Here is a 16,208-nt window from a genome sequence, read left to right on the forward strand (position 1 = left end):
ATAATAAAACATTAAGTGTCATAATTCCACTATATAAATCCATGGTACATCCACACCTTAAATACTATGTGCAGTTCTGGTCACCCCATCTCAAAAAAGATATATTAGAAATGGAAGACGTACCAAAACTTCCTAACTGTCAGAGTGGTTAAGCACTGGAATAAATTGCCTAGGGAGGTTGTGGAATCTCCATCATTGGGGATTTTTAAGAGCAGGTTGGACAAACATCCGTCGGGGATGGTCTAGATAATACTTAGTCCTGGCTTGAGTGCAAGGGACTGGACTAGATGACCTCTAGAGGTCCCTTCCAGTTCTATGATTCTAAGAAGGGCAACAAAAATGATCAGGGATATGGAACAGCTTCCATATGCGGAGAGATTAAAAAAACAACTTTTCAGTTTGGAAAAGAGATGACTAAGGAGATGGGGGGATGTGATAGAGGCCTATAAAGTCATGAACAGTGTGGAGAAAGTGAATAAGGAAGTGTTATTTCTTCTTCAAGCGCTTGATCATGTCCATTCCATATTAGGGGTGTGTGCGCACCACATGCACTGGCAGGAAGTTTTTCCCTCAGCAGTCTCCTTAAGGGACCGGCACTGGTGCCCTCTGGAGTGGCATGGCACGGTATAAGGGGCACTGCCAGCTCCCTGCACCCTCAGTTCCTTCTTCTCACCAGTGACAGTGCTGCAACGTCTGCTGCTTCAGCTAGCGTTATTTCATTCTCTGTTGCGAACTTTGAAATCCTGTAAAATAGTTATATATATATATATAACTATATATATATATATATATATATATAGTTAGTAGTTTTCTTAGTTGCCCTTAGTAGTAGTTCTCAAACTCTTTGTTAGTCCCAGACGGGGGTTGGGTCATGCCCCGGTCCCCAGGCTTTAAGCCCTGCGATCGCTGCAAACGGCCAATGTCCATCAGTGCTCCACATACCAGCTGCCTAAGGTGCTTAGACGAAGGGCACATATGTGACAAGTGCCATATTTTCAAGTCCTTCAAACCTAGGACAAAGAAGGAGCTCAATATCCATCTAAGAGCACTCCTAATGGAGTCAGCATTCGCACCAGCGCGCGGTCCAACTCCACACCGAGCACCGTAGCCTCCATGCGTAGTGCTCCCCCGGCGCCATCCACAAGCCGGCACCGGTCTCCCTCCACAGCTCCTGTCCAGAAACCAAATAAGACTTTGAGGGGAAGATCTCCTACCTCCCACAAGGGAAAGGAAAGGGCAGGGAGAGCCAAGACCCATATAGGGCAGCTCAATATCCCCCTCAGGAAGTCGGGCCCCAGCTCAAGTCGAGTGGTGCAGCCCATCCTATGCCTTGCCTGCGACTCCAGATAGCGGTGCAGGCCCCTACCAGCTTCAGGTGCCGTTGCTGCCTGAAGCCCTTCAAGCAGATTAGGAGATCCTGATGCTCCTGGTGACGCCCTCACTGGTTCCCGCAGTACCCTGGTCTCGGGGAAAACCCGCATTGGGACCTATGCGTGTGTCCTCGCCACAGCGGTATCATTTCCCATTGAGAGGGATGTCCTGCCAGCGTTCGCCTGCCCGCAGCCGCCACCCCTCAGGACTGGAGAGGCAGACTCAGCAGAGCTCTCTTCAGTCCCCAAACCGGTGGCACTGATCATGGGATGCGAGGCGTACTTCACCAGTAGATTGGCGCAGAACCTCTGAGGCATGCAGCACCCGTCAAGAACTCCGGGACCAGCCCCCAACAGTCTTCAAGGGCCCGGGACCGATCGGACACCAGAGACTGCCAATTGCCAGGCTGTCATCGCCCATCTCCAAAAGGAAGGTCGTCCTATTCAAGACGATCCTCCCGGCAACTGGCCCATAGTAGCTCCTGTTCCTGTTTGATGCAATAGTACTCTTGGGGGTTCACCCAGCCTTCCCACACTGCCTGATTGGTGTTGGGAGCCTCAGAGAGGCCAGCGGCCTCGGTATACCGTCCCCCCTCAGATGCTTGAGACTTCAGGGGGTAGAACCCCACAGGTCCAGGAGGACCCGAGGAGGAAGTTGCTGAACCACCAGTGGACATGAAAGAGTGGTGGGCAACCTGCGGCCCGTCAGGCTAATCAGCTGGTGGGCGCCAGATAGTTTGTTTACCTTTGCACGGTTGCCCACAGCTCCCAGTGGCCGCAGTTCGCTGTTCCTGGTCAATGGGAGCTGCGGGAAGTGGTGCGGGCTGCAGGGATGTTCTGGCTGCCGCTTCCCGCATTTCCCATTGGCTGGGAATGGCGAATCGCAGCCCCTGGGAGTTGCAGGCGGCCGTGCAAATGTAAACAAACTGGTGGCCCGCCAGGGGATTAGCCTAATGGGCCGCAGGTTACCCACCACTGATGTGGAGGCTCCCACGGCGTTGTCCTCGTCTTCATCGTCGCCAGATGAGGTTATCACGGGGCCTCCTCTCCCAGTTCCTCAGGATGACACCAAGGCGCACCAGGGACTTTTGAAGAGGGTCGCTTCTAATCTTGGGCTTAAGGCAGAGGAATTGGAGGAGCCCTTGGACTCTGTTTGACGTCCTATGCTCCTTTGCTCCTGCCAGGGTGGCTCTGTCCCTTCATGAAGGGGTTTCCAAGATCACTGATGCCCTGTGGCAGACCCCCTCTTCCCTGACCCCCTATCTCTAAAAGGGACAAATGCAAGTACTTCGTGCCAACCAAGGGGCATGAGTACTTGTACTCCTACCCAACCCCCAATTCTCTTGTGGTCAAGACGGTTAACCACGAGAAGCAGAGACAACCCGAGACCACCCCCAAAAAAATAAGACTCCAAGAGGCTGGATCTTTTCGGACATAAGGTTTATTAGTCTTCCAGCCTTCAGCTAAAAGTAGCCAACCACCAAGCCCTCCTTGGCTGATATGACTTCAACATGTGGCAAGCCATGGCCAGGTTTGAAGGGTCGCTCCCCGAGGCTTCCAAGGAGTTCCAAGCGATCCTCGATGAGGGCACGACTGCAGCCAGGGCAGCACTCCAGGTGGCATCAGACACTGCTGCTCACACAATGGCTTCCGCTATCTTCATGTGGCAAGCCTCTTGGCTGCTCCTTTCTGGGTTGTCCACAGAGGCCCAGCCGGCTATACAGGACCTGCCCTTCGACGGCCAGGCCCTATTTGCAGAGCAAACAGATTGCAAATTGCATAGCCTCAAGGACTCCCACACCACCCTGAAGACCCAGGGTCTCTACGTCCCAAGGGCCAGGGGAGCCAGCCTTGGCAGGACCAGCCCCATAAATGAGCCAAGGGCTACAAGCGCCGTCTGAGCCACCCACCTCCACCCTCTGTCCAGTCGGCCTAGACCCGGAGTAAGCAGGAGGCCCTGAGGGCGACCTACCAGACTATTCCCTGGATCCATCCTTCCTTGTGTTCTCCAGCTGCCTTTCCCCCTTCCTCCCTGCCTGGACAGCTATAACCTTGGACCGATCGGTCCTCAGCACAGTGGAAGAGGGTTATGCCCTCCAGTTCCTTTCTACCCCCCTTTCCACCCGCTTTCCCTGTCCCTCGTCAGGGACCCCTCTCACGAGAGTCTCCTCCCGCAGGAGGTAAAGGGATTGCTACAGCTGGGAGCGGTAGCAACCAGTTTGTAGTCCTCTCGTTCGGCCTGGCGACAGCACTGAGAGTGTTTACCAAGTGTATGTCAGTGGTAGCGGCTTACCTTAGGCACTGGGGTATCCAGATCTACCCGTACCTCAACAACTGGCTTGTCAAGGGCAGCTCCAGGTCTCAAGTCCAAAGGGATGTCGTGGTGCTTCAAGCTACGTGCCACTGTGTGGGCCTACTGGTAAATGACAAAAAGTAAATGTTAGTGCCGGTGCAGAGGATAGAGTTCATTGGAGTGGTCCTCGACTCGACCTGCGCCAGGGCGTTCCTGCCGCTGGAAAGGTTCCACATGTTGACGAACTTCATCACGTGCGTTCCCTCTGACTACAGCCAGGGTCTATCTGCACCTGCTGGGCCACATGGCAGCGTGCATTTATGTGGTCCGCCATGCAATGCTCCGGATGCAGCCCCTGCAACAATGGCTGGCGACGATCTATTCCCATTCCAGAGACCCCCTGGAAAAGATGGTTACATTCCCCAGGCGATACTTACCTCGCTACAATGGTAGACTGACCACAGGACAATCCTGGAGGGGGTTCCATTCGGCAACCCTCTACACTCCATCGAGTTGGTGTTGGACACCTTGGACCTTGGCTTGGGGGTGCATATCGGTGTCCTCTGGACTCAGGGGATGTGATCCCCAGACAAAGCACGGTTGAATATGAACGTCGAAGAGCTCCGATCAGTTCGGCTGACATGCGGAGTCTTCTTGCTCTGTCGGGCAAGACGGTACGAGTCCTGAGAAGAGAAGACGCAGAGGCAGCTGCTGCACTTGATCTGTAATAGATAAGCCACTCCTGTGCTATCCCTGAGAAGTTTCAAACTGTCCTTTGTCAGTTGAGTCTCTTTATCAATAGCATAGTGTTAACAGTCTGTCAACCAAGAAGTCCTGAAAAGCAAAGCATTGTTACAGAAAGCATCAAAACTGTTTCTGCTGTTTGTCAGGACCAGGAAAACTAAGTTGCTCATTAAGCTGGCCCAGTCAAACTGCCATCTGTCTTGCCTAATGAAGGCTAAAGGAAATCTACCTATCTCTTATTGTGAGGTTTGGCTCATTGGTGATGGGATAATTGAGAACACCACCAAGCAAACATTTGCCATAGAGATTGGCACCCAGTGGCAGTAATATAAGATCCTGGCCTTTCAAACAAGGTCTCTTCCAAGTCACCATCTAGGGTGACCAGACGTCCTGATTTTATCAGGACTGTCCCGATATTTCCTTGTTTGTCCCGCGTCCCGACTGACGTGCGGTCGGGACACTGGACAAACAAGGAAATGCGCCGGAGCCTGGAGCCCGGAAGTGCTCGCACCCCCCGCCCCGACTCCACCCCCTCCTCCTCCGATTGGCTCCCTCCCCGAATCCCCGCCTCTTCCCCAGGCTCACCATTCCTCCTCCCTCCACAAGCGCTGGAGGGAGGCCCAGGAGACGCAGGGGAAGCGCGGGGCCGGGGTGAGTAAGAGTCCGGCCTGGCCCCAGTGCAGGCAGGACTCAGTTGGGTGGTAGGGAGAGGAGGGGGGGCGGCCCGCGGGGCCAGGCGGCGGCTAGTCTCCCCCCCCCCCCCCGGGCAGCGGGACTCGGGAGCAGCCGCTGCTGCAGCTTCCACTGCCGCGGGGGGAGGAAGCGGCCGATGGCCAAGCTCGGCGGCTGCGGCTCTGGCGCCCCCGAGCCCGGGCCTGCTGCGGGGACCCAGCAGCGTGCACGCTGCGCCCAGCCCCTGGCCAGTCGCGTCTGGGCTGCTGCCCAGCCGGTGCTATCCCGCGGCGGCCCCGGGGCGGAGGCATTGGCAGCCCAGCCCCGTTCGTTCCCCTGCGGGACCCGAGCGGGACGGGGGGGATGGGGCCTGCTGCCCCCACTCCAGGGCCGCCGCGGGATAGTACCAGCTGGGCAGCAGCCCAGACATGACTGGCCAGGGGCTGGGCGCAGCGTGCGCACTGCTGGGTCCCCGCAGCAGGCCCCGGCTCGGGGGGTTCGGGCCCAGGGGCCAGAGCCGCAGCCACTGAGCTTGGCCATCGGCTGCTTCCTCCCCCCGCGGCAGTGGGAGCTGCAGCAGCGGCTGCTCCCGAGTCCCACTGCCCAGGGGGGGAGAACAGCCGCCGCCTGGCACCGCGGGCTGCTCCCCTCCTCTCCCTACCACCCAACTGAGTCCTGCCTGCTCGGGGCCAGGCCGGACTCTCACTCACCCTGGCCCCGCGCTTCCCTTGCGTCTCCTGGGCCTCCCTCCAGCGCTTGTGGAGGAAGGGTGTTTTTTTTTTTTTTTTTTGCCCCGCCCCCGCGTCACCCTCCCTCCCTCCCCCCGCGTCCCGATATTTGACTTGGGTGATCTGGTCACCCTATCACCATCATTTCAAGGTATTGCAAAACATGGGCAATGTTCCTCTTTGATACTTGGGCAGGGATGACTGGAGCTAGAAATTCTTCACTCTATTTGAGTTTGTCCAAAAGGGGTGTGATGGGAATTTTATTATGGAGCTCCCTTCTGGTTCTTTTCAGCCCTGGATGTTCTGCAGAGGAATTTCCTCAGGACTTCTAAGTGCTTCCCTCCTAGGTTCCTTAAAGTTTCTGCTTCATTAATAATTATTAGCACAACTGATGAAAACTAGACCTGAGGCCTGTAAGGATAGAAAATCTAAACTGTTTTCATTATTTGTATTAAAGCATGAATTTGGAATTGGGAGAAAAGGCAGCGAAACTTAATTTATAGAAAAAACAAGCAAAATAACTATAAAATGGACATGCTGTGACCTGTAGAAAAAGGTTTGAGTAGAGCCACTCATAATGTCAATGAAATATTTTATATCTTTAAATGAAAATCTGTATCAGAAAAGAACAGTCACCCTGCCAAATGCCAACTGGATGAATTTTTCTGAAAAATACATTTGCTAAGGTAACTAAGTTCCCAGAAAGATAATTTAGGTCAATCAGTTACAGCTCTGGAATTGGTAATAAATTGATTTAAGTTGTAGAAAGACAGCCGTGTTAAATGACTTATCAAATAAAATTTTCAAACATTTGAAGGAAAATAGAAGAAGCATTTTTTTGTAATGTACAGTACAGCCTTCAAGAGGGTTTAGTGCTTGCTTCTCACAGGAGTGCACTTATAACACTTGAGACTGAGAAGAGATAAATGTAGTACTGTATGCCCATCTCATTAAATATAGCTTGCAAGATATTTGCTAAAGTGGAACTTTAGGGATTTGAGGCAGTCTTACTGGAAATAACATATTAATCTGTTTGTAATAATAAAAAATTCAAACAACAATGAAAGATTACTTACCAGTACTGAGCTCTCAAAATATATTGCCTCTTCACTTTCCCAGTGTAAGAGTCATTTGCTAGGCTTTATTATCAGAGCCATTTTAAAGTAATGTAAACACTGTCCTACAGTTCAGATGTTCCAACATGGTTATAAAAGGTACTAGCCCATAACCACCTTTGGTTCCTCCCTGCCTCTTCTAAACTAGTTGTACAAATCTGAAGAAGTAGGGAAGGAAAGGAGATCAGTGTGGCTGTACAAAGAAAATATGTTTAGAGAATTCCATATGCAAGTAATTTTTCCCCAACCTGAAATTACCTATGTAGATCTACACTACAAAAGATGAACAAGTGGCAACATTGCTCAGGAATACTACTTGAAAAGTGGTTAGCTGATTAAAAAGTGGAGGATTACTTCACTGAAATGAGTATTCAGTTTGGCTCCAGTTAATGAAACAGTAATATTGAGTAAAAGTGAGTTGAGCAGCAATCTGAAAAAGATCTATGATAAATACATTTGCAGAGATAAATCTTGGAAGTGGTTGCTGTTCTGGCAGAATGAGCTTCATGTGTCTCTAGTGCTGATTTAAATGTAAAACTTCAATTATTTAAATATTCTCGGGGCAGAAATTGCTTCACCTTAGACTTTTTGCCAAAAACCTCCAACTAGGATGATTTCCAGAAGGGTTTGGTGTTTTTGCATAATACTCTTTGATGCAAAGGATTTCGTGCTCTGCATAACATATCTCAGAATTGCTGTGCTGCTTTGTGTATTAAAGAAACAAACATCCCAAACTAACTGGAAGACATGATTACATTCAGATAAAATTCAGAAACCACTTAGGGAAACTCCATTTTTCTGTATCATTGTTCCAATTCCTGACAAAGGAAAGGAGAACACGTATGTGGTAGTTGTGTTGTCTTTGAGAACTTGGACCTCTTTTCCTGTGGTTTATGGGAAGAGAGCTCTGCAGCGGCAACCTGATACCCAAAATGCCCTCTTTTAGCTTCCAACCCCCCCCCTCCCCGTTTTTACCAGATGGGCTTCTTATCCTGTCCTCCTATAAGCTGGGGGTGGCTAGCATCCCTGTGAGGAAGATACTACTAAATCAACTTGTACCTTATAGTCCCAGGGTGTTGGGTGTGCATAAACTTAGGATGTGCTCACCCAGTACTGATCTTTTCAAAGGGAGTCACGGAGGTACATGAGGCTGTTAAATAAGAATAAATAATAAAGGAAGTAGTAAAAAGTAACCTGTCTCTAGCTGAAATCTTCTTGCCATCAAGGCTGCTTCCTAGAACTCCAGAAAAAGTCAGGAGGATTGATACACTGGGATTGGAGTGTGATTATTGTAAACATTATCTGTTGCCTAGAAGATGAATTTATTTTGGTTGCCCTAGACTCTGAAATAGAGCAGTTAACTTAGAATTTTAATCACATTCCTTGAGGGGAATTTTCTTTGAACAACAAATCATCTAGTTAGGAAAAAACCTACAACACTGTCACTAGAAGTGGTTGGCTACTAGTGCCGGAGGTGGTGAAAACTGAGTGTTGATCCCACTCCAAATGGGAACATGATGGTCATGTTGGTCAGATGGTCAGAACTGACTTCAGCGAACTACGTATGATCCTATTTTAGTGAGAGGTGGAAATAGTTACCTTCAAATCTGAGTGCTCTGAATCAATCATGATTTAAATTGAGGACTTTCATTGACACCTGCTTTTCATTGCAGTGTGTAGCTACACATACCCTACATGCCACTGCAAAAGGTGTACAGTGTAGAACATGGCCTTTGTCCATTGACAGTTTCTCAGGAGAGGATCCCAGAAAAGTCATAGTTTGTAGGCCTTCAATTCCTAGGGCCCAGTGGGTTCCCATAAACTGCATGAAGAAAGAAAATGGGATAATTGGTCTCCAAAGACATGGAGAAAAAATTTTAATATAAATGGATTGCTGCAGAGTTCTTTGGCAAGATCAGAATTACTGCACTCCAGAGAATGAAGCAGTTGCTGGAATCAGAGGAGCAGAACATCACATCCTTTGCTTGTTCTGCTGACTCTTAACACGATGAACACTTTTGAGGCTGCCTTTGTTTGCTCTGAGAGTTGTACAAAATTGGACTCCTGACTGTTGCTGAGAGTACTGCTGCTTATACCTAAATGAGAACATTTACTTTCTAAATGTAGATTGGGAAAATCTCAGAGACAGAACTCTTGTGTTTTTCTCTAGTCATCTAAGTTATTGTAGTAGAAAATCACTTGTTTTTCCTGTAATACAGCAAAAGGATATTTTTGGAATATATAGAAAATCAGGGTTGGAAGGGACCTCAGGAGGTAATCTAGTCCAACCCCCTACTCAAAGCAGGACCAATCCCCAGACAGATTTTTGAACTCACAACCCTGGGTTTAGCAGGCCAATGCTCAAACCACTGAGCTATCCCTCCCCCCACCACCCTTGGAAGGGACCCCAAGAGGCCATTGAGTCCAGCTCCCTGTCTTCACTAGCAGGACCAAGTACAGATTTTTGCCCCAGGTCCCTAAGTGGCCCCCTCAAGGATTGAACTCACAACCCTGAGTTTAGCAGGCCAATGCTCAAACCACTGAGACTGCACCCAAACTTCCTCCCAGAGCCTGACCCCCACGGCCCCTCCTGCACCCCAATCCCCGGCCCCAATCAAGGTACCTCACTTTATTTTCGTTTACTTCCCATTACTTATAATATAGGAGGATGAAGAAAAAAATGAACAACAGGTTAGGGGGAGGTAGATAAGAGAATGTTCTTTTTCTTGGCTGGGTCCCAAGTGGGGGGGCCCAAAAATGATCTGCGCACAGGGCCCCACTAACTCTAAATCCGCCACTGGACATACAATCACAATGTGACATTGGTCTGCGCTGGGGTTATGAGGCAGTACTTTAATACAAGTAATGAATTATATATAATTGTATAGCTTCCAGTTCTAGATTTTTAGGTAGTAGTCTTTGTATGGTTAGCGTAGTTTTCAGTTTTTTTGCTTCCGTTTTTTAAAAAGTTGTCTTTCTAGAATATGAAGAGCTCAGTCTAGACTCACAGAATCCAAGCAGTCTTTGGATAGCATAGTCTGGTGGGTTGATTTTGGACCTCTGAATCAGGAACTCCTGTGTTTGTCATCTTGGATCTACCTCTGAATCACTGTGACCTGGGCCAAGTCACTTAATCATTCTGCCTCAATTTTCCCGCAAAGGGGGTGTTGAGGATTGATTAGTTAATGTTTGTAAAATGCTTTAAGTTTCACTAGTAAAAGTAAAAATGCAGTAAGGTGTTGTCAGGAAGGCCACTCTTTCATTCAAACATGTTAAGAATATTGCTTGACTGTATTATTGATCGCCATCATGCCTGTATGTATATGGGGAAAAATACCTGGCACAGAAGATATCTTTGATTAACCATTTCTGTACTGTTCCCTGAAGGATATTCAGTTAAGTTTTCTAGTTAGAAAATATCCTCTTTTATTAAATATTCATGTAAGAATGCAAGATGGCTGATATAATGGAAAAATATTGAATGCTGGATTGCTACAGAAACTACCAAAAAGATTGGCTTAAATTAAAAAATCTGATCATAATTGTTCACATACACTTGTATACTCTGTTCTACAAAACCGTCTCTGCGCTTTCCCCCATGCTGCATCTGTGCCTGGAATGTCCTTCCTGATCTTACTTACCATTCAGTTTCCTTTTCCTCAAAGCCTCCCTCTTTCTTTGGTTTTGCAGTGATGACCCACTCTAATGCCTAAAAGTGAAATACTCTTTTTTGGGGGGAAATAAACCTGTGCGGGCCTTTTGGAAAGCAGCAACTTCAGAACCTTATTTTATGCAAACCTTCCTCTCCCCCTTCACCATGTCATATCTAAACAAAGCCTGATTTCTGGAACTCTTATTCTTGTTTGTAATCTTTGCTAAGGGAGTAGGTCCCATTAACTTTGGTGGTTTTACTCACTTGAATAAGTACTAATCTTGCACGTAGATTTTGCAAGTTTGGATCTTTCATTTTTGATTTCCCCCTTCCCTCAAAGAATTGTTATAATCTACTCTTTTAGTTGCCAATCCTAATGTAAAAATGAAGCCATCATACTTATAAGTGTACTGTGTTCAAAGAGTCAAATCTTGGTCCCATTGAACTCAGGGGTTTTCTGTTGTTTCTTTGATCAGTATTTGACCCGAAGCAGCAAGCCATTATTTTGCATGTCTGCTCTTTGACTTTCAGGCTTGTTGTTCTGGAGTGGTGGGGTGAGGCTGGAGGGACAGTTTGGCTTATAAGAACCTTTTGTAAAGATTTGAAAGCACAGTAAGCGTTTCTGCCAATTTGCTGGATTCTTCAGGCTTTATACCAAGACCTGTCAAGCCACGTAAAACAATTAGAATTCATAAATGTTTTGTACACAATTACCTGTCCTCTTGTTTGAGTAAGAGATTTTTTTCTTGAACTAGGACAACCAGCAGGCATTAGTAAGACCATGAAAGCACATTGGGCTTGATAGTATCCATTGTACACATCCTCAGCGGATCGATGGTCTTGATGAACTGAGCATGTAACTACTTAGACTTACTTTATCACTAACTGTTTTTCAGCCAGTGATAGGAATATTTAATTGGTTTAAAAAAGGAGCTTGTTTTTTAATTAAACCATTAGGCTTAGAAGGCATACTGAAGCTATATTATTATTAAATGTGAAAAGTTTTTATACTTCAATGTCTTTCTTGATATTCAGAAGAAAGGCATAAATTCTCATTTCCAATTTCAAAAGCAGTTTTAATATTTTAACAGGTAATGTGGACAGAGTTGCCTTGCCAGAATTTTCATCTTCTCATCTGTTGTGCTATCCTGGAATCTGAAAAGCAGCAAATAATGGACAAGCATTATGGTTTTAATGAAATACTAAAGGTATCTGCTGAGGCTCTTAATTTTAAGTGTAAATTAACCGTTTGAATGGATTCTTTTCTGGTTCTACACTGAAAAAGGATGTAGATGTACAGTGTGTCTGAGTGGTTATAGTTACTTCATTCCAAAACTCTTTCAGGGGCAAGGCAACCCAACAAATATAATTATGGATCAGAAATTTTTCACCTATATTAAAAGGTTAAACCTCTAGTGTTGTGTTAATAAGTGTCAATAATATTGTCACTCTAGTAGATAGAATATTAGCACTTACTCTTTTTAAACCACCTAGGAAGTTGCATAAATGTAAATCATTTTTACTTCATCTTCTATAAATGTATTTATTATTACCTCTTCAGCTCTGGCAATTAGGGTTGCCTGATGTGTGATATGCTATTGTATATTACATTAGAATAAGGAACTCTGATATGGACTCATTTTAAGAATCCTATAAAATGCTGACCAATTGCTGTGAGAGATTGAGCACATTCAGCTCCTGTTTATCAATGCATGTGCAGTGTTTTGAGCATTTTGCAGGTTTGACCCCTTAAACTCCAATGTGGCACTTACAATAGAGGAGAATATTATTATTTTAATGCAACAGCATATTTTTTCTAGTCTATTATTTGCCATTCTTATTTTTTGTGAATATATTTTTAGCATATCAATGAACTGTCTATGAAAATTGATGTGGAAGATATACTCTGTAAAGCGGAAGCAATTTCTATCCAGATGATGAATTGCAAGGTAAAGTTATTTTAAAGTATATGAGTATTCGAGAAAGTAAAAAAAATACATAGTTGTTCATATTCATATACACGTATAGCTTTTGAAATAGTCCCTTTTGAAATAGTTCAGGTTTTGGATGTGATGGGAATCTGCTGTCAGCCTTTGATTAGATATTTACAAAAGCTTCATACACTTGTCTAGGCAAGAGTTGTACATTTGGTATCAAAAGTGTCTTATTGTGTGAAAAAAGCTGGAGTTTTGCTCTTGGATAGGTTGTTTTTACTTTGTTCGGGTTAGATTAGCTGGTATACAGGTGAGTTAACTTTCGATGTGTGGGGAGGGATTCTGTTACCCTGCTGCCTACTGGACTAAAAGCACGTAGAGTTAGTTTTGGTGTGTGCTGAAAAGTTGGGTATTGATAGATTGGTGGAAAAAGTTTTAGGCAGTGTTATGAAATTTATAATGGCTGATTTGATTTATACTTTGGGTTCAGAGCAAATATGAATAGCAATGTTAATCTGATAATTACAGGAATATAATTTAGACTGTGGGATAAAGGTTTCCCTATCACCTTTAAAGAACTTTTCAGGGAGCAAAGATAGCAGGTGGCAATTTTCTTGAAAATAATCAACCCTTATGCAAAATTAATATTTAAACATATTTTCACTACAGATTATACTTTATTTGTAGAAGTGCTTTAAAGAAGTCATTAATGCTTGCTAATGTGTTTCAATTAACTCTTCAACTTAATTTATTTAATAGAATAAAAAATATAATGATAAATGTTTCCTCCTTATAGGAATTGCCTCAAGCAGTTGGTGAGGTCCTGGGGATGGAGACCAGTGCTGTTACAACACCAGATTCGGACACTGGAGAAGATGAAAGTGTTACTGTGATGAGTCGTTCTGCATCAACATATCAAAATCTCTCAATGCCTGTAACTGCTGCCAACGGAACAAGAGAGAACGCACAACAGATGGCTGTGACACATAGTGCCCAAAGATTGACACCTACATAATTACACTTGGTTAAATTCTTGAAGAGACACTTTACTGCAGCTCTTTTTTTCAAGCACTTGAGAGGTGGATGTTTAAAATTTGGTGTTTGATTAAGCTTTAAGGTTTTGGAAAGAAATTCTGTACTGTAATGCTCTTGCATTAAAGCTTTACAACATGACCTGACCTAATTATTTTTGTAGTTACTTCTACCAAAATAGCCTTTTGTTTTCAATAACATTCCTTACTATTTTTGTAGCAAAGTGCATTTCTTTTCTGGTGATGAACTGGAAATGGCTAAGGTGGGTGATTTGGGAATGATGCATCTGCTGAGTTTTGACTTCTTATTCTGAGCTTTGGTGATTCTTTGGTTTGATCAGATTCAAAATGAGTGAACTGAAGCTCCTGTACAGCATTTCCATGCTGAAAAGATGGTGATTTCCAGAAGAGGAACATTTTGTAAATGAACAGAGGTTTTTCCTTCTCAAATGTTTACAAAAATATTTGTTGCTGTTTGAATGTACATTTGAAATGGACGTTATGACTTATGTGTATCCCAGGAATGGATAAACAATATATTTTTTACATTTAACATCTCTTCACTTACACATATATATACTATCTACATAAGCAATTATTTGTGAATACTAAAAGAATAGGCATATTTTCAATATTTGAATAAACTTGACTGTTCATTAGTCAATTTGATCGAATTAATACACAACAATTTCAACCTGGGCTCTTTTTGAAAACTATTTTCTAAATAATTACTATTTCTTGTGGGTATGATCAGTCCTACACCTGGTGTAATTTTACAATTAGTTTCTTGCGAAGTTTATCTTTACCAATAATGTTTATTAAATTTGCTAGTAGTATATTAACTGATCAGTAAACTCCTACTTAAACTGTTTCTATGTCAGACTCTTTGGGACATTTAAAAGCAGGTACAAAACTCTTGGAAAATAGTAATCACAATGATCTTAATAAAACATTTTTTTGTATATGAAAAAGGCAGTGTGAGTTTATACCATGCCATGCTGTATGATTTTCTTGTGGTATTTAACATAACTGATTCAATATATTCATTGTTATTTGGCAACTAATGTACATATTATAAAATAAACCTCAAAACCAATTTAGTGTTTTTTAATTAAATCATATTTAGAGAACAAACTTAGTTGTCTGGTTGTTGATATGAGAAAACAAGTAGAAGATGGGACATAGGTAATGGCAGTTTCCAAGTCACTTAAATTTTGTTTTGAATGGGTAATGAAGGGCAATGGAGAAATCAGATTTCTCCAGAGTAGAACATATTGTTCATCTCAAAGCCATTGTTGATAGTGGGTAGGCAAAGGAAGTATTTCCCCCTCCTATTTTGGAGCATCTTACTATTATAAATGATGCTCGTACTGTGTCCAAAGCAAATACTTAAATTGACACACAAAGGCTTCAGTAGATAAAGCAAATCATTGCAATGACTTGAGACCTGTTTAAACTTCTCACACCTGTTGTGAGCAAACATGGCAAAGGGTTAGTTGAATCAGTACGGATTTTGTTTTTAATATCATCAGTGTGTTATCTCTCATCAGTTAATAACTAAAAAACTCATTCAGCAAAAGTGAAGCATTCAGAACTCAGCATCTCCACAGTCTTTAATTTCCTGTTTTACAGGAAATTGCTTGTAAGCATCACGATACCTTTGTTCCCTTTTGAGCATTGGCCTTTTGGGTAATTCTTTTTACATAACAGAAAATCTAATGCTTTATTTGTTCTAGTATATTACATGAGTTAAAAGTATCAAATTACTTAACTGAGTTCTGCTTTCCTATGTTCTAGAGCAAAATACTGAGAACCTTGCACAATATATTTCTATAATATTTGCATGAATAACCCTGTGAAAGTAATGTTATATAGGGAATATGGCTAAACCACACACAAGCTGTGAAGTTTTAGTAGGAAGACTGTCATGGCAAGCTTTGCTTAGTTCTTCGCCATTGTCTCATGTATTCTGTATCATGAGACACCCTTCCCCCCCCCCCGCAAAAAAAGTCCCCAAAGTGTAATATGCAGGATTTTTGTGACTTTTTTCTTTCATGAAAAAGCCACTGAAAAAGCACAATGGAACAGGTTCCCATCCCTCCCAGATGCACAAAGATTTTTTTTTTAAAAGGCATATTGTGTGGTTCATCGTGTATGCGTATGTATTTCTCAAACCTAAAGAGGCACACATTTTCCAAATTATAATAGTCGCCTTTCTGTTCATTAAAATGTAAGAATACAGTTTCTCAGTCTGATAATTAGGTAGGCCTAGCAATCTTCACCCTGCCCTTAGATACCAGTATCTTTTACCAACTTACTTGCTTTTGTAAAACCTATCCTTATTACAAAATTTAAAAACAATCTGAGTGTGCTAAAACATGTTCCATTGATGCTGAGCTGGCTGGAAGAAATGCAAAGGTGTTCAGAATTGTATAAAATTCTGAATTCAACATATCCTGGCTTCTGTGAACTTATTGTCAACACTTTGATATAATGAACTGTTGAAAAACCTCCTTTGCAAATATATATTTGGGATACAAATCTGGATCTTCGACTTTAAATGGTAGAAAAGAAGGAACTCGTGTTTGTTTCATGAGCTAGGATTAAGCTTATTCTTCCTCATGCCAGGTATCTTCATATGGGCTCATGCTCTGACAGTTATTTTTTAA

General features: G+C 43.9%; 1 protein-coding gene across 13 annotated transcripts in view; it reads left to right on the forward strand.

Annotated features, from left to right (window-relative positions):
- TBC1D15 (TBC1 domain family member 15) overlaps positions 1–14,673 on the forward strand; it is a 77,470-nt gene extending 62,797 nt beyond the window's left edge. For all 13 annotated transcript variants that reach the window (XM_065572900.1, XM_042860117.2, XM_042860115.2 and 10 more), the window contains 3 exons: positions 11,666–11,782; positions 12,437–12,523; positions 13,305–14,673. In XM_065572900.1, the coding sequence (XP_065428972.1) occupies positions 11,666–11,782; positions 12,437–12,523; positions 13,305–13,523 (423 nt within the window). In that variant the 3' untranslated portion in view covers positions 13,524–14,673. The remainder of the gene's footprint in view (positions 1–11,665; positions 11,783–12,436; positions 12,524–13,304) is intronic.
- Positions 14,674–16,208: the final 1,535 nt, after the last annotated feature.

The sequence above is a fragment of the Chrysemys picta genome, chromosome 1, assembly GCF_011386835.1.
Source record: "Chrysemys picta bellii isolate R12L10 chromosome 1, ASM1138683v2, whole genome shotgun sequence".
Classification (NCBI taxonomy): Eukaryota; Metazoa; Chordata; order Testudines; family Emydidae; genus Chrysemys; species Chrysemys picta.